Source organism: Polistes dominula, unplaced genomic scaffold, assembly GCF_049000335.1.
Source record: "Polistes dominula isolate Pdom_NZ unplaced genomic scaffold, Pdom_raw_medaka contig_24, whole genome shotgun sequence".
In the NCBI taxonomy this organism is placed as follows: Eukaryota; Metazoa; Arthropoda; class Insecta; order Hymenoptera; family Vespidae; genus Polistes; species Polistes dominula.
Window position 1 is genome coordinate 3,132,159 of NW_028301150.1, and position 23,544 is coordinate 3,155,702.

General features: G+C 33.7%; 2 protein-coding genes across 4 annotated transcripts in view; both read right to left on the minus strand.

The window, feature by feature from the left end:
- Positions 1-23,544, minus strand: part of rg (A kinase anchor protein rugose) — a 198,931-nt gene that overhangs the window by 116,777 nt on the left and 58,610 nt on the right. For all 3 annotated transcript variants that reach the window (XM_015317773.2, XM_015317778.2, XM_015317785.2), the window contains exon 2: positions 16,115-16,219. In XM_015317773.2, coding sequence (XP_015173259.2) covers positions 16,115-16,219 — 105 coding nt within the window. The remainder of the gene's footprint in view (positions 1-16,114; positions 16,220-23,544) is intronic.
- LOC149030794 (uncharacterized) lies at positions 10,110-15,662 on the minus strand. The gene is made up of 3 exons (XM_089177589.1): positions 14,840-15,662; positions 13,573-14,738; positions 10,110-13,471 (listed from the first exon to the last, which is right to left on the minus strand). Exons 2-3 carry the CDS (start codon positions 14,720-14,722, stop codon positions 10,110-10,112), a joined length of 4,512 nt encoding a protein of 1,503 aa, XP_089033715.1. The 5' UTR covers positions 14,723-14,738; positions 14,840-15,662.

Sequence of the window (23,544 nt, forward strand, 5' to 3'; positions counted from 1 at the left end):
AAAAAGAAGTTAGTTTCATCGAGACAAAAAGATATTAATTACTTCACGTTGAAAAAAATGGTTTGATATATTCATTCAAACCAAATACGCCTCGATGGTTTTCATATTCAGTTGAGCGTGCTTTTAATACACTTTCTAAGCGAGTATAGAACGGAAATAAAATAGAACTTGTAACAATAAAATTCTAAATTTAGCTTACGAAATTTCACTTGAAATAAAGAAATGGTAAGGTTTCGATCTAAGTAACGTTAATATGAAAAAAATAATTATCTGAAAAATGTGATGACATGAAACATATGTACACGAATTTATCTTTACGATTTAAATGGTATCGCAAATTCATTAAAAAAAAAAAAATTCGATAACTAGATACTCGAATATTTAGTATGTTATATTCATCATGTAGTCTCGTTGTTGTAGACAAAGCCTACGTTTGGTCATTTCATGATGTTATACGGTCTAGTAATTTACCCTGTGCAATTTACTCCGCGTTACGCGACATACTTAATAAATGATTCTTGTAACTGTACTGTACAACCAAAAACCGAGAAATACGTTCGTCCAACATACTCGTGATTATGAATGGTAGCAAAGTGGACGATAATTTCTCACGTTAACTGGTAACACGTGGGTGTAAACAAATTGTCTGTGCTTAATTATACCATCGACGTACAATACTCGTTGCAAAATCGTATCAGTTCTTCTAACTAATTTAATAATTAAACAAAAATCTTCATTACCAATATTTCATTTTGAAAATATTTATCAGTTTCGTATCAAAGATCGAATCTACTTCGATTATTTCCAGACGAGTAAGAATTTTCAACTCATGCGAGAAAGATGGGTCGTGAAAACGCATGTACAACTCTGGCTCTTTGTTTCAGGAACAATTTTCTCTTGCTCGAGGTCGTTTCTCGCTTTTCTCTCGTTTTCTACCACTTCGATTCGGTCGTCGTTGTCCCGGGAAGATTCATAGATGGAAAAAGGGTAGGCAGGCAGGCAGGCAGGCAGGCAAAAAGAGAAATACTAGAAGAAAAGAGAGAAAAGGGGAAAGAGAAAGTCGGTTGGTGGTTCGTGGACTCGTTTCATTTGAATAGAATCTACGCGATAACGCCCCTCGGCGGCATACCGTTAAGCACCGACCGCCAACGACAAACCGAGCACCACAACGACGAGTCACTGTTGTAGCTAACGACGACGACTACGACGACGACGACAACAACAACGACAACAACGACGACGATGAGGAAGTGGAAGGATGACGAGTCCGTCTAGTTTAGCTGGGGGCGATGTGCCTGGAAAACGCGAACGAACGGACTCAAAGAAGGAAAGAAAACATCGGTTTCATCGACTCACACCCAACTAAAAAGCGACAAGCAAAAGCAACAGACAAGTTGGTAGGGGAGGGCAAGCTTCTCTTTCTCTTCCCATATCTAGCCCTTTATTCCGACCTCGTTCCTTATTATTTCTCTTTGTTGAAACAAACGACGACGACGGGAATTTCTTTCGAATTTCTACTATCTCCATCATTCTTTAAATTTATCATCAGGAATTTAAACTTTTATTTTTATTATCACGAAGAATGTTTTATACAGAAAGTGCAACAATAATGATGAAAGAAGAGCTTGGAAACGTTAGGACGAAATCTAGGAGAAATTTATCGAGAAATCCCGAGTTTAAGCTCGAGTATATATACATGTATATATGTACCTTACTCTCGTGTATTTCTATTCCTCACGAGACAATAGTCATCGTGATGTCCTCGTTCGAAATCTCCAATCGCAAACACAGCTTTTGATCGTCGAGTTTGTCCAAAGTCACGTTGACGCATTCTATTCCATGAAATATATAGACATTTATGTTTGCCGTGTGATCGCGACGATTGGAGGGACATTAGCTTGATTAAAACGTCACCTTTCGACTTGTTCACGTACACGAGTTTTACATCTCTTACGATGGATTTTACTGGAATGTAAAAAAAAATTACGAAAAAAGCTAGAAAAGAGGTCATGACTCTATGAAAGGTTTAAGTTATTAGAAAAGAGGTGGAAACCTTTTTTGAATTTTTCTTTCTTCGTTTTTTCTTTTTTATTTTACTTTAGAATGAACGAATACAGCTAACTCTTATCTCTTACTTTCTTTTTTCTCACTTATAGTCAAAGTAGCGAAACAATTGTAACGTCCTTGTCTCTCTGCTACTCGTCTTTTCGTTTCCACGGTAACACAATGAAATATTTATGCGAAAATAACATCATGAGTCACAATTGGATGACGAGAAAACGAAAAAGTGTAAGAGGTAAAATGTCGTTCCGATTCAAAGGCAAATAAAGAAATACTATCTTTTATCTTGCGAATGACAATGCTTCGGATCAATGCATTTAACTGTCGCTATGAGAATTCCACGACTACCTTGGAATTTTTTCTTTTGTCTTTTTCTGTTCCTTTCCTGTTCCACCTATTCCTTCTTTATTTCCATCGTGTTTTTTCGATTTTCTACGATGCTATATGCAATACCGCTTGATCATGATTACACGTTCCGATTTTCTGAGCAACGACGTGTTTCTACAATCCTATCCAATCAATTTTGTACAAATTGCAGTAGAAAACGAGTCACGTTTTACCTTTTTAAATATTCCCTGTTGAAATAAATATCTCTATCTCAATACACACGATTTAATGAGAACGTACTTTGCGAAAATTAAAAGACTAATTTATCTTGGTTGTCGTTTCAATCCAGAAAATTCATTTCTCAATGTTAAGTTACTATAAATTTATCTTGATACCCTCTCAGAAATAGCTGTTCACATTCGTCATCTTCAATGATAACACGGGTATTATTCTATCTGAGAAGTGACACATCGTTTCAACTATCGTGTGAAAATAATCGAGAACGATTATAGTATACTTCGTTGATGGTACCATTTGCCGTTAAGTGAACATGCCACAATGATAATATCGTATGCAGATGGAAGTAGTTACGTTCTGACATAAAGGATAAGTCTTTGAAACGAACTAAATAGGATTCGAAACTGTACCGAGCTTAGTTTGTTGAGGAGGATTTTTTTAAACTGGAAGATGAAGACGACTTTGATCTTTCCAATGGGATGAGAAGAACTTGGAAATGGTAATACGAATCACCCAGATGAAGCATAATAAATCGATATATAACAGTGAGTTCCCATTCAAATTGTACACCATTACGCTTACCACATTTAGTGTGTTTAATGAAGAAAATTAAGAAATAAATGCATTAGTATACCTTAATTACATATTTAATGAGTTCAATTTGAATGATTTATTTATAATAGTTGAATCGAACATATTATATGAATATAAGGAAAAGTTTCTTTGTGACAAAAGTACGAACGTGAAAATAAACGAATTCAAAAACAAGCAGAAATCGATTGATATTTCGAAGCTCAATGCAATTTTTCTTCTTTTTTTTTTTTCATTTTCCTCATACTTTTTTCAAAAGCTGCTTTACGTAACACGAACGATTCTGTTCAACTAAGCCAATTATAGCGTCATGTTAAAAAACTTGTACGTATATATAACACGTGACAGAACAAAAACCCTGATTTCAGTACACTGCGTATGTAGTTACACACAATAGTTCGTGGCTTTTTCCATTCCAAGCATTGGCTTATCATACATTCTATAGTACACATGATATATATAGGTATTTTTGTTGAAAAACATTCAACGAATTTGCAGCTATTCAATTTGCTCGTTGGACTATACATTCGTTGTTGGATATTTATTTATGTTGAAAAAAGTAACAATTTCTCGATCGTATGTTTGTTAAATATCACTGATATTGTAAAATATTAGTTTCTATAAATCATGTTCTTTAGAATAAAATTTGTCGAATTTTTTTTCGTAAAAGAAATTACATTCATCCAGAAATCCAGTGAAAGATAAACTGCTTATTTGGAAACAAAGTTATAAAATATTTGAACAGTAGTAATACTGACAGTAACGAGCATTATTTTTCTCTATTTTCTTCTCGCGAGTTCTTTGTTAGTATTGGAATAAGTTTCGAAAATGGTCCTTGACAGTTTTTACCCTCTCCCTCGTAAAAGGAGTTAAGGAAATCCTCTTACGCGCTTGAAACGCATACGGCATAATTTACGACGAAGCTTTCGATGAAAGTTTCATGAAATAACAGCTGCAGATACGAAAAGATCGGTAAATACGAACTATAGTAGTTACTAAGTGAACAAATTTATGACAAACTCTTTCCTTTTTGTTGAATCTTTTTATTTATTTTTTTAATAATATATTAATTAGGTATAAAAAATTTATGAATGAAAAAATAGACGAAACTTTTATAGATTTTAAAATAAGTGCAAATTTTTTACGACATCTATTTTATCTTTGTTAATAATACAATTAAATAATAATAATAATAATAATTTTATTTATTTATTCGAAACGAGAATTGATGAAATGAAAGTAAAGTGAAAAACATTGAAATGTTTAATGCATTGCGAAGAAATATTAAAACAATTTGACAAAATGAATATTTAAATATCGATGAATTAATTGTTAACTTTGAGTTATTACAAAATTATGTATTTTAAATTATACAATTGTAGAAATAGAGGAACATCGGACGTTCGTGTAAGAATGTTTCAAAATGAATATATAATTTCGAAGACTATTCAACGATTTCGGAGGAATATCAAATATTGAATATGCCGAATACTTGAGAAATATGAAATTAAGTCTGAACCGATTTTCCAATAAAATATTCTAAAAATAGACGATGTGGTAGGAGTTCACCTATCTCAATCAAATCGGCGAATAACTATGATCGAAGAAGGATCGAATAATTAAAGTCGAAAGGGTGGGTTTTAATCTAGCAACTGAAACGACTGCGTTGTTCAAAAAAATCTTCTATTGGAATTCATCTAGGGTTCGTAATAAAACGTAGATATTCGATTTCATCTTATAAAGAAGAAAGTATATATATATACACGTATGGTTGGACTATTTAAAACGAAATGTTATCATTCAAGGATGTTTCTTCAGGACATATACGTAGAGAAGGACACTAAGTCAAATAAATCGCGGAGAACGGTGATGGCGAATGGTAGTGCTCCAATGTTCGTTCACATAAATTGAACGTGACTGCCGCGCACGTGTCAGCATTATCGTGGCACTTGCCGTTAACCGGGATTAATATTCCGAGTCGGCTAATAATCCAAGATATTCATACCTGAGCGCGTACTCGCCTACCACTCGCTGCTGTACATAGAAACGAGCGAACGCGAACTATACTCTCTATATGCTCGCCTAACCGTTTCGTAACACAAGCTTGAAACGTAATTATGATCCAACGATGAAAATTAGAAGCACATGTTACAGTGTTAGACCCATGAAAGAGAGACAGAGAGAGAGAGAGAGAGAGAGAGTTATGCTGTCAGCATTTTTAAAGAAAAACAATAATAATTATTAACCAACTGTTTACTGTTTACCATTTATTATTATTATTATTATTATTATTATTATTATTATTATTATTATTATTATTATTATCATCGACAATGTTACATGAGTTTGACATTCAATTTTAGTCGAATATTATCGTTAGGATGAATTTAATAGTTTAATTCGACAAACAAGATCCACTTGGTAAACCATAAACGATATGAATTTATCAATTATATAAATCATCGTAATTTGAAAAAAAAATGTATATTTGTTTCTTCTGAATGTTATGTGTTCATAGTACGAGAAATTCTAACAGGTAAATTATACAAAACGAGTTTGAATTATTTAAAGAGTTATATAGCGTTCGATTTGTTTTTGCGAGAGTATAACTCCTTTTATTAGTACATTCATATTACATAAAAGGAATTTCGGATAGGAAAGTAATAAACTTCTTGAATACGCAACGTAAAAACAAGACATCGTGTATCTCGAATACATTTGCAATAAAGTTTATGTAATAGAATTAATGCTCGAACAAATTCGAAGCCTATTACTTTTTAGACCTTCCATTTTATGGAATAAAAAATAAATAGAAAAAACAATCATAATTAATAAATTAATAACGTTCAATTGAAATATCAAATATAACGACGTTAGCAGGTAGAAAATAGTAAGAGGATGAGAGAGAGAGGGAGATATATATCGTGATAATTATCAGATAAGTTGAAATTAACGGAGGGAAGGTGTCGGTTAGTACCGTCCGTTGAGTCTCTTTGCGTTTGTAAATCAACGAAGCGTTTTAAACTGGGAGGAGAACATCGCGCGTGCAACTGAACCTCTCGCTATTAATTTGTCGTTGGCGCAAATGAAATGCGCATTGCGCTCGACAGAGCATAATTCACGAGGCAGAATTAATGTATCTCCAGGAACCTTCCTTTTGCTTAATTGCATTACGGCGGTTCGACGCCGGGCTGATTTAATGCTTTACATTTAATTTCACGATGGTAAAGTATGGAGGGGGTGGGGGAGAGAGAGAGGAGGGATAGGAGAGAGAAGATTACTAGATCGAGAAAATAGTCTTCATTTGCATACTTTAAAGTATTGTTAGTCGATCGAGGAAGAATACGTTTCGTTTCTAAATGATCTGTTATTTGTCAAAAGTAACGTCTTCCCTTTCTATTTTATTGCCTTTTACAAAATAACCTATGGTATATCAATTTTTGATCTCTCAAACGTATTTGAAATATAACAAATAATAATTTTTTGTAATATTATACGAATTTTGAAGAAAGTAGGACTTTACAAATATGAAAATTTGGAACAAAATAAAAATCGATGTAAAAGATTCTGTAGTCTCCTTAATGTTACATCGAAACTCCTTGATTGACTTCTTTTTCTCTTTCTCTCTATTATAACCCATTCACCTTTTTGAGCTAGAACTTTTTTAGTTTTGCGCAAAATCAATACACTTCTCGACAAAGAGCGCGAAAGGATGAGCATGCTCGTATCGTTCTTTTTTTTTCGTAGGTATAGCGAGCTCCCGCGTGTATGTACTCTATGTTTTCTTTCGTTCTTTTTTTTTTTTTAAAAGGGCGCTTGATAAATGGGAACTCGATAACACGGAATCCAGAGTGTCTCTTTCTCTCTCTCTCTCTCTCTCTCTCTTCTATTTTTGTCTCTTCTTTTTTTCTATTCGAGAGCAGATTCGCCTGGAAGCCTGATACCTTTTTTTTTTCCTTTCTACACCGACATTCCTTTCTTTGTTACGAGCGTAACATCGAACTATTACTCATAACGTGCTATTGGTATTTATGAAGACTATGTCGAAGCGATTCTCTACGCGATACCAAAACCCCATAACAGTTAAAACCTCTTGATCGTTTATGAAGAACATACAGATGAAAAAACTAAAACGTAATCTTTCGATTTCGTTTCTTAAAACTTCGATGAATCGTTCGATTATTTATTTCATTGAAAATCTTCATTTCAAAAATCATTTCTAACACTTTATATTTTTATTGACAATGTTTATAACGAAGTTCCAAATAATTTTTATTGATGAACTAAAAAATAGACAAATATTTGCTTTAAGTAGTCTGAAAAATTGTTTATAATAAATATCGAATTAATGATTAATAGTAGATTGAAAAAATATGCAAAAAAAATTATCCTTTGAAATTGTGTTTGTTCGAAATCTCTGTGAATCTTAATTCTCTGAAGATTTCTTCATAAAAATAAAAGATATTTATATGACCCACTGATCTAAATAATTTTATTAAAAAGGAGTATTAACACAATGACCTACATATATTCCTAGAATTTATACTACAACTATGAAATTCATAATTCTTTATTATTTACTACGCTTAATACCATATGTTTTTTAAATTTTGAATAACTTTCCAAACGTTAAATCTTCACAATAGAAAATCATAGAAACGTGAAACCACAATCGTTATAAAGTTAAACATGTCCTCTATTTATCTATACAGTGTCGATATAAAAAGATCGATTTTATAGATATTTTATAGACATGTATCTATCACATAAGAATATTCACACTTGATTAACTTTAATAGCCAATTTTCAAGAAAATGTACTCTTTCATATTACCATACAATATTTCCTACTAACAATATAAAATTCTTTCTATAATAATATAATGTTACCAAATTGTAAGATTATAAATAAAATTATTAACAAATTTTATCATTATCATTATCGTTATCATTATCAAATTTATATTAGTGTGTTATTGTAACAAATTTTTTTCTCTTATCTCAATATACATATATACATATATGCATACTTATTTAGAGTGTAATTTATAAGAAGTTGTTTTTTCTTATTCCTTTTTCTTGTTTCGCATAGGGTATCAATGTTACACGTATATATTTTTTCTCTTTTTAAATTTATATATATATATATATATATATATATATATGCATCCCAATGGAGAAAAGGTTTCCACGAGCATATTGTATTTTCAATAACTCACCTTTTTCCTCTCGCCATAGGATGGCGACGACCAATGCTTGTGCTTGGCTTGGGCAGAACTAGCAACGCCGGCGCCATCCAATTTATTCTCTTACAAAGGAATTTCAGATCTCGTTTTCGATTACCATGTCAACGACACGAGCGATTTTGCGTACTGGTAACATCACTACGAATCGAGGTGGAAGATATAACTCGCATCTACTTTCAAATCCCTTCGGACACCCTACCTTCAATTTACTTTTATATCAATGTTATGTATATACTTATACATGTGTATTATACTGTGGTAATAACACCAGAGAAAATATTATTAAGTACCTATCTTCCCCTTTTTGTTTTTTATCGATTAATTTATTAATGGCTCGGGGAAAAAAGTGAATAAAATATCTCGACCCTTTTTTTTTATAAAATAAATTCAAATTAATTTTACTTTTTTATTTTTATGTACAAAAAATAGAGAAATTTCGTTGTACGAAAAAATAACTGTGTGAAAGATAAAAGAGTGTACATACGCGAGCACGGATGATGCGACTTCATGCATAAAACTTGCAAAGAAAACAAAGATTTCGCGAATCCTTCGAAGAAGGTGTTGGCTAAGTTCCAGTTTTTCCAAGCCAAAATGTAAAAAGCTGATAACTGTGTGACGAGTATACTTGTCACGAAGAGATGGAATTTTTTAATGTTACAAGTATAATCTTTGAGCGGACAAAAATTACCTTGTGTTATTTGATTTAGAATTTGAACGATGATTACAAAATAATACGAGGAAAATATCAAACATTTTGAAATATTTCGAAATAATAATAATAAAAAAAAAAAAAAAAAACTAAAAAACGCATGAAACGAAAAGTAAGAGACATATAAATAACAAATTATTTGTTTACCAGAAGATTCGAAAGGACCGACAAAATTCATACGTAGGCGGGTGAAATAATCGTACAAAGCTTTTTACGCTTTAAAAGTTATGATTAAAGAACCATTCTTGAAATTTTTCATACCATCGCTACGTTCCAACAACAGCAACAAAAAAAAAACATTTTTTAATTTGCGCACATTTTTGTTTTTTTTTTGTTTCCGATCAAACTCTTTCTATACTATAAAAATATTAAACTAATATCGTCTGGATTTCACTGAACTTTCACAGTATTTATGAAAAATTGTTTTCCCTCGTGGAAATAATTACACGAAGAAAGGAAAACAAGAGGTAGGTACAACTCGATTAAGTATAATCGATACTTTTTTGCTTTCCCATTATTTACTTCCTTTGTTTCGTTCTTCAATATATATATATACTAGGGTGCCCCGGCCACGCGTTGCTGTGGCTTTTTTCGAGGTGAAAACTTTTTCATAATCAGATCGATTTAAAAATCGTTAAATGAAAGAACGTAAAACTGATAAAACAAAGATAATTTATTAATTAATAAAATTCAGTATATAATTTTTTATTCCAGACAAAAAATAGCTTACTCCTTGTAAGTATGTATGTATGTTAGAGTGTGTATATTGTATGTATGTAAGAATGTGGTATATGCGTGAAATAAGCATGGAGCGCTGTGAATGATGAGGGAATATAAAAATAACAAAAGGCAAACATTATTTTTAAGTTATTATAATTTATTCCTTAAAATTATATATCATTAATTAAACAATTACGACAGTAACACTATTAAACAATATCAATCTCTTAATGCTATAGCGTGAACAATATTTTTTGTTAGTCCATCTTTAGCTAACACAAACAAACTGGATGGTTTACCCACTCGAGAGCATGCCACGTATAATTGTCCGTGTGAAAAACATGGTGTTCTCAAATCTAATCCACAAACAGACATTGTTTGACCTTGGGATTTGTTGATAGTCATTGCAAATGCCAATCTAATCGGAAACTGAATACGTTTGAATTGAATTGGCACATCTGTAGGTATAATAGGAATCCGTGGTATGAGTATATTTTCACCTCTGAACTTGCCATTTAAAATCCTGGCTTCGATCACGTTTTTCATTAATTTGTGAATGACTAATCGCGTACCGTTGCACAGCCTGGGCGGGTTCAAATTACGAAGCAAGATAATTGGAGATCCAACCTTTAATTGTAAATTATGCGGTGGCATGCCTGGCAAATCCAGTGAGTTCAAAAACTCTGTGGGAAAATTTACTGCTTCGCTGTCGTCGCAAACTGTATCAATAGATTTATATGATACCAAGTTCCCTGGCAACAACATTTGTATCTTCAGATTTAAATTGTCAACGTCTACATTTTTTGCCGCTAAAATCGCTCTTTCGGCAAGCCATTCATGATTTATGTACTGTGTGTGTACATCGGGAAATATTTGTTCAATGAGAGTATCTTGCGAATCAGCGATTGTGCAGAAATCGGTCGGTAATTTTACGTATCCAGTTTCATCTATAGCAAGTTTTCCATCACCGATATCTAAGAGTTGTTTTGAAAATGTTTCAGCGGATGGATCTTGAAGCATTTGAACGCGCATATTTATTTTTAGCTGTAATTTTTCAACATTACGCCACAATGGAGATGATTTTAAGCAAGCGTTGATCTCATCAGCGTATGTTGAACGTGGAATGACTGGAAGTGTTTGTCTGAAATCACCTGAAAGGACCAACAGAGTTCCGCCAAATAGTTTGTCACTGTTTTTAAGATCTTTCAATGTCCTGTTCAACGCCTCAAGTGAATGTTTGTGTGCCATAGTACATTCATCCCAAATAATAATTTTACACCGTTTCAGCACAGTGGCCATGGACGATTGTTTCTTAATGTTGCATACTGCGTCAGGGTTATTCTGAATATTTAGTGGTAGCTTAAATACTGAATGAGCTGTTCTACCTCCATCCAATAAAGTTGCTGCAATGCCCGATGATGCAACGGCCAATGCGATGCCATTATTTGATCGTATTTCAGCAAGAATTAGCGAAATAACGAATGTTTTGCCAGTTCCACCCGGTGCATCCAAAAAGAAGAACCCACCTTGTCCAGCTGAAACTGCGAGCATAATGCGATCATAAATGGTTCTTTGTTCCTCATTCATTAGTGGGACATTGCGGGCAACAATCGCTGCCATTTCTACAGTACTGTACTGCAGTTCACGATTCATTTCAGTATTCATTAAATCAGATGCAGTTCGATTTGGCGAATTCATACCGAAATTACAAATTGGTAAGTTGGCAATGGCAATGCAAAGATCCTCAATAGCAATCAATGCTTCATTGTACATTTCGTCGCTGAATGTTATGGTTAGATCGTGGCACCGTATACGATGTTGATGCAATATATCATCAGTCATTGAATCTTTGTGATTTTCCCATAATATCTGTGCTCTGGCTGGGAAACATGTAGTCAACACTATAGCGAATAGTAGACGAATTTGTATTGCTGTACAGTTCAATGCAGCTTCAGCAAGCATGCATTCCCACTGGTTGTCGTCATGCAGCAAGCCGAGTGCAAGGCATGCATCTTTATACGTTGGATATTGTTGCCCATTCACTTTACGTATATCTTGAAATGATAATGGGCCAGTAACATTAACCAACAACAGTCGAAGATAAAAGCACTCCGTTTGTCTTGGATTGACTGTAAATAATCGCCCCAAGGCGTTTGATTTAAATATATTGAGACATGCAGCAACTGGTGAGCCTTGCTTGCGGGGCATCCATGTTTTTGTTTGAGTCCATGTGAAATAGCGTGGTACTTGTGAATAGAGTAATGTTCGTGCAAAGGCACCAAAATCATCCGCACGATTACACAATTCAAAAAATGCAGTGAGTGTAGTTTTAGGTGGATTTATTGCACGATCAATCGCTGTCTCGTTCGTGAAAAATACACGCTGACCGTTTTCAAGATGGATGGCTAAGTGAACAACTGCTGGATCCCGTTCATGAATTGGAAAACCAAAAATACGCCAAGCAGCTTCATTGGAGCTGATGTACCGACCAATTTGGTAGAGCGTTATTTCATCGTTTTTATTCACTGGAGGAGCATTCACATTAGTATTTTCCACTCTAAACACAGCCATATCACTGCCTTTATGGATATACTTGCAAATGTATTTGATGCTCTTCACAGAACTGCAGAACTCAACATTAATATGAGCATTATATGTCTTGCTTAGCAAAGGCGAATATGGCACCACCCAACGATTGTCAATATCAATGTCTGTGTTGATGATATTTTTAATAAATGATTGTCCGCCATTTTCAGGATTTCTTCGACGATATATTGGGTATCCGTCGACATTTGTGACCGTATCATTGGTAAAATCTTTAGGGAAATTTTTAGTACATTTTCCATCAGCCATGCAAGGCGATGAACTATTAAGAGTACCACATGGACCATGAATCATGTTTGTTGAAACAATATCAAACAGCAGTTGGTCAGTGGATGGATCTGGAATTTCCGCAGAAATGATACTATCAATTTCTTCAGGACGGATTTTGTCGATGAACCAAACCAAAATGTGTGCATGAGGTAATCCTCGCTTTTGCCACTCAACCGAATACATCCAGCAACGTGTGGGACCAAATACATATGATTTAGTAATGAAACTTATTAAAGACTTTAACTTTTGTCTGAACACACGTGCTGTAATGTCATGGCGATGTATTGCATTTTGGCCAGGCAGTAGCAAAGATGTAATCTCTGGCCATTTTGGATTACATGTGAACGTGATAAATAAACATGGTCGTCCATATTCGCGCACGAAAGTCAGAGCATCTTGTATATATTCTTGCATATGACGTGGACTGCCTACGTACGATGATGGTAAAATGACATGGTTACCAATTTCGGCGACGTTGGCGTTGTTGTTGATAGCGTCTCGCAAATGAATGTACTCTTCCGCGCGCAGCTTTTGTTGATTATATCGTAAGTATCTTAGTCGTTCGCTCTCAATCTTCGCGTACATGTCGACCATGAATTGTTGACAAAGCTCACGACATCGTAAAATGACGTTGTCCAGGCCACGTCTAATCATTAATCGGTACGCATAATAATCCTTTGAGCTAACGTTCTTGTTTGTTTCAGCTCCTGTAATATTTGTTCATAAAAATTAATTTAAATTTAATACGTTGAATAATTTAATTGTTTTGTTAAATGATTAATGATCAAATTAATAATCAATGAAGTACCTGATACGGGATCTCGTTGTTTTATGTTCATGCAATATCCGTCTTGTCCCTTCCAGAATATTAGCGGATATTGGAGAGCATCATATGAACGATGTGTGTCAGCAATGAACTGAAGATTATTATTTCTTCTACGAATCACAATTTCTCGTGCAGCTGTACAATCGCCAACCATGATTCCAGCAACATCATCAACAACGGGTGCATTGAATCTACGAATATGCTCTCCAGCTGGTGTTTTATCAGGATTAATGACGATAGCGTGATTATCGCTTTGTAATTGGTGCATATGTGATTTGAATATTTTCAACAACTCGTTGTGCTCGTTCAAAAGAGCATCTAGCTCGCTGACGATGCGCCTGGCATAAAGTGAATCAAGGTTATTATAATCACAACGTGCATTCACGCGATTGGCAAGTGCGCTTTCGGAATCCTCGCCGCCCATAAAGTAGATCTGTAAGAATTTATGTGGTTCGTTTGGCATTGGCAGCAGTGAGCCCATTTTATGATAAACTTGGCCTCTGATTGTGAATGTAGAATTGAATTGTTGACCATTTGCATTAGTATTTCGAACTATTTCTGTTGCTCCGAACGATGTCATTTGAAAGCATGAATTGAAACTTCGAATTGACTTCAGGAACACATTAGAATCTGGATCCGTGCCGATAAGTAAGCCGTTCAATGGTTCAGGTGGTGTTTCAATTTCAGGTAGTTGCACTTTTCCTAACGTGCAACACATCCCAGCTGGCTCATTTTTGAATTTCAGAGCATGACAATGCGGACATTCCTTGTCCATAGCACCAATTACCACTTTTGAATGAGCATAATATTCAATATCGGGCTCATACTGGAATGCTAGACGCAGGAATGAATCAGATATAAATGCTCGATGTACCTGTTGTCGTTGTTGGTCACTTGTTCTTCGTCTATTGACTGTGAAACGGCGTGATTTTCGTTGTTCTAATCTTCTGACTTCATTGCGTTCAGCTCGTGTATCTTCTGGCTCTTCTTGATGCAATTGCGCCATTCTGACACGTGCATCAGTATTTTGTTGCTGGATTTGTTCTTCTGTTCTTTCGGATCTGCTATTTCGCAACTTTCGAGCTTTACTTGTACTGCGGCTCAAATCAGCCCCTTTGCGTTTTCTTGGCATTGTGATTTTCTGGAAACTATGAAAATCTTAATTGTTCAATTACATTTTTTTAATAAAATTAAATTAAAATTACATTTTTATAAGATCAACAACATAAATAAAAAAAAGTATACTTACAACACAAAATCCGTTGTTATTGGAAGCTCGTGTCACGTAATCACTTGAACTCAAAATTGATAATTTAATAAAATTAAATTAAAATTACATTTTTATAAGATCAACAACATAAATAAAAAAAAGTATACTTACAACACAAAATCCGTTGTTATTGGAAGCTCGTGTCACGTGTTGAGTACTTTTGAGGTTATAAAATCACTTGATTAACTAATCGTGCAAAATACACTCAAAATTGATAATTTAATTATTATTGATAAAATAGGAATGATTAAAAGTTAATATAAGAGTTACACTGAGATAGCAAAATAATAATTGTCAACGTTACTACTACACTTGATGCATAAACAATAATGATGGCCGACAACTGTGTAGGGAGTAAAAAATAAAGGAAACCGGCTTCGTTCTCATCCCTACTCCGTGCTGTTTACTGGGTCAGAAGTGACACCTATAAACATCTGGCGGGGATAATAATAACTAAATAAATGACGATTGATCAGTTATCGACCGGAGAGGAAAAATGATTAAATTACTAAAATAGCTATTAAAAAATAAGGGTTGATCGTAGAAGGGTGAAAATTAAGGATTGTATGTATTTTTGTATGCTGTATCATAAAAAAATAGAAATTACAAATTTTGTCTAAAAAATGAAAAAAAAAGTTTAGGGGTGGACTACCCCTAACATTTAGGGGGATGAAAAATAGATGTTGGCCGATTCTCATAGATACCGGATAAGCACAAAAAATTTCATCAAAATCGGTCAAGCCGTTTCGGAGGAGTATGGGAACGAAAACTGTGACACGAGATTTTTATATATATATAGATATATATTGACATGAACATTTACTCGGAAAAAAAACTCTCGCATATGTGTTTTTAATTTTTTAATAAACACAGAGAGAAATAAAAAGAAAAAACGCACGCATTTAATCGATAAAACGAAATACCGAATATTTGTAAACAAACGATTCAATGAACTCGTATTAAAATGGTTAATTTTCAATTGAATTGAACTTGTATAATTTTGAACATTAGTAATCAATTAGATCATCAATCATTTTCCTGATATTTCGTTAAGTTTCTCAGATATTCGTTCATTAAACTTTTCAGGATAACAAAAACATAGAGAATTCCCAATGGCCGTGCATAATAAATGACTCGAAACGATAGTTGTAATACGTCCGCAAAAGCCATTTAAAACTTCGATGTAATAGTGAGCGATGGGATTTGATCGAGTTTACGTAAGGTTCAAATTAAACGATGAAAGGTATAATATACCTGGAGATTAGGTGGGCAGTGATCCAGAAGTTCTAACATGTGCCTGATGTTCTGCGCATCTTGTATCACGAAGTTCAACTCCATGTCGAACTCTCCGCCCACGAGCTGTAAATACAAAAAAAAATCACATTGATTAAAATGTTACAAGCTGTTTTTTTTTTTTTTTTGAAAAGTAAATAAAAATACTAATTTTATTTTCATTGTAATTAAATGATACAAAGACTTGTTGTGCAAATACATTTTTTTAAAATGACTTTTAAACTCCTTAGATGTTCTTATTTATTTGTTGATACTCGGATAGCTTTTTTTGGAAAAGTAGAGACCAATAGTTAACAGATATTCGCATAGATAATTTTGAAAATTCGATAAACATGGAAAAAGAGAACAATCGCAAAAATATCTTCTCAAAAAAAAAAATTCTCCTACGGCCTTATCGATTTGTATTTATGCGATTGGATATCTCCGGAAAGCGCATTTTCAGGCTTCGATTCGGGTTCGTTCTTGCATACGTATCGCATGCATAGCCTAGTCGATTTCCAGTAAAATTCAAGATCGAGTACTATATTTTCAAACTTGCTCATACGTAAACTGATTTATAAAAGAATTTCTCAATATCACTGAGGCATGTAAGTTTGTCAAAAGTCAAGTGACGATCATTTTTGTAAAACACGAGTATGATCAAACTATGACATTAAACTCATTTCAAATTCTGCTAATATCCAAATTGAAAGAAAACGAGTTTTAAGAATTTCATCTAGTTCTAAAAATTATTTCGTGAAATGTCGATACGAACGGGGCTTAAGAGAAGAAAAAAAAACAATAATAAAAAGAATGAAATAAACTGAAATAATAAAAAATTTAACAACGTTATCAATGAATTTTATTTTAATACATTTACACGCTCGCAAAAGTTCTCTTGGGGTCGTTAATGGATTACAAATATATATATATATATCGATTGTAAATCATTTATGACAAGAGATATCAAAGGGATGACTATACAATAAAACACATTCGCGCGTGATACTTTACGAGGATAAGAGGATACCAGTTTTACGTTTATTGGTCACTAATAAAAAGAGAAAAGAAGATAAAGATAAAGAGAGAGAGAGAAAGAGAGAATATAAAACTTGTGGCTGCTTGTATATATGTATAGATAGAGACTGCCGCCATTTCAATGGAGTTAGATGTTGGAAAAACATGTTCATTTTAAAAATCCAATACTGCGACACGTCTCGATAATTCAACAAATAAAAAGATTCGGAAATGTAGAAGATAAAAAAAAACAAACAAAAAAAGAGGAATTACAGTTTTCATTTTACTTCGGCAACGGTCATTACTTCTTTTAGTTTCGAAGGATGCTTAAAAAAAGAAAAAAGATCTTATCGCGTGGGAATAATAACGCTAAACTCGAAAGCGATTACTTCTTCCGTCTATATTTTCTTTCACGGTCAACAAACTTCGAATGTTAGAAACAACTTATACATCCGCTGCGCCACTGTTCCTTCCGATAAATTTCACTTAATGTTTCTTCCAACGATATTTTTATCGTTTTCTTTTCTTTCTTACTCTTTCTATTTATCTTTTTCTAAAAGTTCGATGCAGATAGAATAAAATATTCAAACAATTTTATCTAAACAAAATTCCTTTTTTATATTAGACAATGAACAAATTTATTCTTATATCAATGTAATCATTTATCAAAAATACAAATGAACAATATTATTATCAATTCAATAAATTCATGTGTGAATTATCCAAGGTTTATTATTGTTAGAATTAAATCGAGACAGTCAAATTCAAAGTACTTTCTGTTTGATAGGATTTATAGACCAAATTGTCAAATCGGAAATGCTTGACAGGGAAACCGTAATTTCCGGGAAAGTATCCCGGTGCTTTTATTTCAGAACAGGCCTTCTACCGAATACCCTATCACTTCTATCTCATTCTTCCATTCTATGCTACTAGTATCGATCATCGAAGTTGCTTCCCTTTTGCTAACACAGTGCCATGCTTCCTATGGCGACTAGGTTCGATAACTTTTACGATCGGGGACGAATGGTAACGACGTCATCTCTTCGCGAAACGAACGCTCGTAACGATAATTTCGAGTGGTGCGATAGGACAGAACTAAAACAACTGCCACTACTTTTTCCCTATCATATCACTGTCCCACTTTCATATTTACTATCGAGAATCTGATAAACGTTCTATTTATTTTGAACAACCATTGTAAAAAGTAATAGTTTTTGTTAAGATTTTACGAAAACATTATTAAAACGAATTTAATATAAAAAAAAAAGTAAAGAGACAATATTCAAAATGTATTTGATTATTGCAAATTGTTAATAATAATAAGTAGGAGAATGACTTTGTATCTTGTAATTTTTTCACTTGGAATTATTTTCATTTATCGAAACATTTACAAACCTTTGACGTTTCTTAAATAAATATAAAAAAAAAAATCAAATGTATTTTAAATATGTAATATTAACAAAATTAATTGTCAAATTATGTTTCGTTTTGAAAATATTTATATTTATGAAAATGTCCCAAATGGGGATCGTGGCAGCTAATGGGTTAAGAATAATATCGAATCTCAACACAGACTCTGGAGGCATAGCAAATATGTTGAAATTGAAAACCACAGGAGAAATCATCTTGCAGGGATTTGAAGGACAAATCTACTGCTAGGGTGATGCGTGTTTTGAAAATCCACGTTGTCACGTAGATACACTTTGTGAAAATCTTTCATCCCCTTGGGTAAAATAAGTCTCGTCTCACGAGTACAAGGGTAGACGGCTATTGACTATGAGGGTAGTACAAAGTATGACGGCTTCGTGATTAGGTGAGAAAATAAAGGGCGTTGCCGGTGGTACTTCAAATGAAAGGAGGAGAGTCAGCCAGCTGTAAAGAAAATTAATTAATGTACTACTATTTCCTTTCTTTTTGTTGAGAGAATATTATAAACAAAGGGTAGCTAAAGTCAATTATTTTAAAGTTTGCTTAATAATTATTAATAATATTAAAATATAGAGTAATATAATTATATGGATTAGGTGTACAACTTTATTTCCACCGTTTTTGTTTTCGTTACTTTCAATAAAATTATTTTCGTTTATAATATAAAACACTTTGATTAGATTTTATTATTAAAAATAAATCTTATTCTTATTCGTGGCTTTGTGGTCCAACTATGCAAGAATTTCACTTGTTAAACTTCAAACAAAGAGTGAAGACAATTCAAATAAGGTATGAGAACTTCTCATAAAATTTCATTTGCACATGACACTTGCACACGCATACACACTTCAAATATAGAAATACGCAACAGTTGTAAAGTATATATGCCTTCTTACACGAACTTTCTATAGGAAAGACAAATTCACAAAATCTCAAGTGTCAGTTATCGTTACTCGTTTACTTTAAAGTGTTTACTAATGCATTATTTACATTATACATTATATACATTGTTTACACACACACATTATATTATTATATTCTATCTAAATGTACTTAAGGGGACCTTCTACTCTGCAATTTAAAAAAATTTTTTTTTTTTTTTTACATTTTTCGAATGTATATATATGTAGAAATATTGTGTTAAGATTTCAAAAAGATCCGATGTCTCTAACTACATTTTTGGTGCCTGAACGTAACTACCTCGAACCGCTTTCCTGAGCATTCGGCGCGCACGGACGACTCTTATCTTGTTCAATCCCTTTCTCTTTCATTGTTTATTCAAGCAGTTTTTTTTATTGTAATCTGTATAATCCTTCGTATTGTCAGGTATATTTTTTTCGGGGGATCAGACATAGAGAAATATATAACTGTCTGAAGATGATGATATATAGATTATTAAACTATGATGATGTTAATGGGCTAATAATTTGAATAAAACGTGGCCCATTGCTGGGCCCATTAATCGGCCAATGATCAACTACCATTAATGGGCCGATAATAAATGCCGGTAATGGGCCGATAATAAATGCCGGTAATGGGCCGATAATAAATGCCGGTAATGGGCCGATAATAAATGCCGGTAATGGGCCGATAATAAATGCCGGTAATGGGCCGATAATAAATGCCGGTAATGGGCCGATAATAAATGCCGGTAATGGGCCGATAATAAATGCCGGTAATGGGCCGATAATAAATGCCGGTAATGGGCCGATAATAAATGCCGGTAATGGGCCGATAATAAATGCCGGTAATGGGCCGATAATAAATGCCGGTAATGGGCCGATAATAAATGCCGGTAATGGGCCGATAATAAATGCCGGTAATGGGCCGATAATAAATGCCGGTAATGGGCCGATAATAAATGCCGGTAATGGGCCGATAATAAATGCCGGTAATGGGCCGATAATAAATGCCGGTAATGGGCCGATAATAACTGCCGGTAATGGGCCGATAATAAATGCCGGTAATGGGCCGATAATAACTGCCGGTAATGGGCCGATAATAACTGCCGGTAATGGGCCGATAATAACTGCCGGTAATGGGCCGATAATAACTGCCGGTAATGGGCCGATAATAAATGCCGGTAATGGGCCGATAATAACTGCCGGTAATGGGCCGATAATAACTGCCGGTAATGGGCCGATAATAAATGCCGGTAATGGGCCGATAATAAATGCCGGTAATGGGCCGATAATAAATGCCGGTAATGGGCCGATAATAACTGCCGGTAATGGGCCGATAATAAATGCCGGTAATGGGCCGATAATATTTATGATAATATTTATGATAATAAAACAAATTAAATGATAACACAAAAGTATTATACAAAAATTGATAGTTATTGCAATATTAAGAGTTACGATAGTATTCCACTTCTTTCTCATTCTACTTTACAAAGGAAGCGCAACATTTAATTTATAGACTTTAGAGAGTTCAATATAAACACGAGAAACAACTTCCAAGAGGGTAATGAGTTGTTTTCATCTAACATTTTATAAAGAGCTTTTCCCATCGAGAAGAACTGAAGCAATTTCTCTACTATACTCGACATCGTTTGATGGTAAAAAAAGTAAAAAAAAAAAAAAAACCAAATAAATAATATTTATATGCAGATACATAATCTTAACGATAAAACGATAAGATCTCGTCACTTTATCGAAGTTTAAAGAGCTAAAGGCGTAGCCAAAGTTTATCGGAAAATCGATATGCCTCTTGTTCCGAAGGAGTTCCCGGTGGTATTTGAAAACCGATAGAAACTCCCTTCGCGCTGTTCACGCGGAAAGTCTCGATCGAGTTACTTCAAAGGCGTTTCGCAGCTTGTTTGCGCGGTTTGAAAGCTTTTCAATTGGCTCTCGAGAATGTATAACACCTGAACGCGTCAAACGCAAATCTCAGCACTTTATACGCCATAGGATTCGTGACCATAACTGAAGAAAATAGCCTCTAACGCTTTCTTTTGTCTCGAGTATTGTCTACGATCGATCTTTTGTGGATTTGATACGACACCACCACTAGAAACATGAACGAGACAACGATTTTTTCTTAAAAGGCGAAATGAAATTCGAAACTAATTGATGCTCTTCATCCAAGTAAATTTAACGTATCCTTTTCATCAAATAAAAACCTGATTTCTCGAGAAAAGAAAAATCGATAAAGGGTTCGCACAAAATGGCGCAAAATATCAAAAAGTCTTAAATATTAAGGAAAAAAACGGTAATGTTCAAAGATAACGGTCATCTATTGCGATATGTCGAGCATAGGTAAACCTATAATAGCGAATTCAGTGATACAGATATCATGTATACACGTGCTACATACATACGTATGTATTTAGTTGCAGATATATGTGTATGTATGCAGTATCGGACTACTACAAAGTGATCACTAACCTTTGATGTAGTAACTCAAATAGCTTTGAAGATATGCTAATGCATATCTAATACGATTATAGTAAATAACTTTATAGTTTAAGGATAAATGAATCATCATCATTTTCAACATTATAAATAAAAGACATAAATTAAAGTAAAAAACATATAACAGATATGAAAAAATATATGAATCGTTGGAATCTATCGGAAAATCAACATATTACATTTCGTTCAAAAATACTTAGAAATTTATTTAATGAAAAACGAAAAGAAAAGAAACTTTCATTGTGTGGAAATATTTTTAGAAGAAATTTTCTCGTAAAACGATAGGAAAAACGAACAACCAGTTAAAAAAAGTTCATAGAAACAATCGACCTTTGCGATATGCCGCGGCGAAGATAACGACCTGGATGACGTAGTTTGGAATCGAGTATTATCGATGAGAGAAATATATATATATATATATATATATATATATATATATATATATATATATATATAGGGAGAGAGAAAGAGAGACAGACAGATAGACAGACAGAGACAGAGATAGAAGGGAGAAGCCAGTGGTCCGTTTCTGGTAGGATGGATAGGATGCTGCTGACGTATACCAGAGCGATCTCAACCGCACGACGTATTTACCCGGGAACATGGTCGATCTGCATCGAGAGATCCGTTGCATGCCGTGCGACAGCCATGAGTTTGCATATATATGCACTAGGAAAGAGAGAGAGAGAGAGAGAGAGAGAGAGAGAGAAAGAGAAACAGTTATTCGATCGATCGACCACGAGGTCGAGATTTTGTCTTGAACGTATTTACATGTTGACACGAGGAATACGAATGTATGTCTTGTTCCACGAATCTCTGACTTTCTGTGACAAGCGAAAGGAACCGTGATATAATCGACAACCAAAAGAAAGATAAAGATAGTGAGATAGATATAGATAAAGAAAGAAAGAGAACGATCTATTCGAATCTTTAATGCACGCCCGGAGCATATGATTCGTTTCTCTTCTATTCTTTTTCCTCTCTATTTCTATGTCAAATACCTTCTGTCTATAAAAAAAGAAAAAGAATTTGTCTCTTTTGTTTTCCTTCCTTCCTTCCTTTCTTTCTTCGAGAGCACAATTTTACCTTCCTATTTTTCCTATCGTGTAAAAAGATCCTTGTCTGATCTTTCACCTTATCGTGAAACTCTTTTGCTTACATCATCTACACACGAATATCAAACTAATGATATCGTTTTTTTTTCCTTTCTTTTTTTTTTTACGTTTATTCTTTATCAATTTATATTTTTGACAATCGTAAGTTCTGTGTTTTTATTATTTTTGTTTTTTGTTTTTTAAAAGAATAATTTCAATTTCATTTTTTTCGTTTATGCATCATTTATTTGAACTGTAAGTTTTAATCCTTGAGTCTTACCTCTCCTTTCTGAATTGAATAGTTTTCTGATTTGTCCTTTCTCATTTTATAAATTTTTCGTAGGATTTATTTTTTTAGTTATTATTTCTTATTACGATCTTTTTTATTTCTATTATTCTGACTATAATTCGTTTAACTTTGCCGCTCGTTCTTATTTAATTTTCCTCTAAAGCTTTC

What these genes read in the sequence shown, in the direction of transcription:
- LOC149030794 (XM_089177589.1), bottom strand. Translation starts at nt 14,722, where the DNA reads ATGCCAAGAAAACGCAAAGGGGCTGATTTGAGCCGCAGTACAAGTAAA. An exon ending in ACAACGAGATCCCGTATCAG is followed by an intron (nt 13,472 to 13,572) that starts GTACTTCATTGA and finishes CAAATATTACAG; the next exon opens with GAGCTGAAACAAACAAGAAC.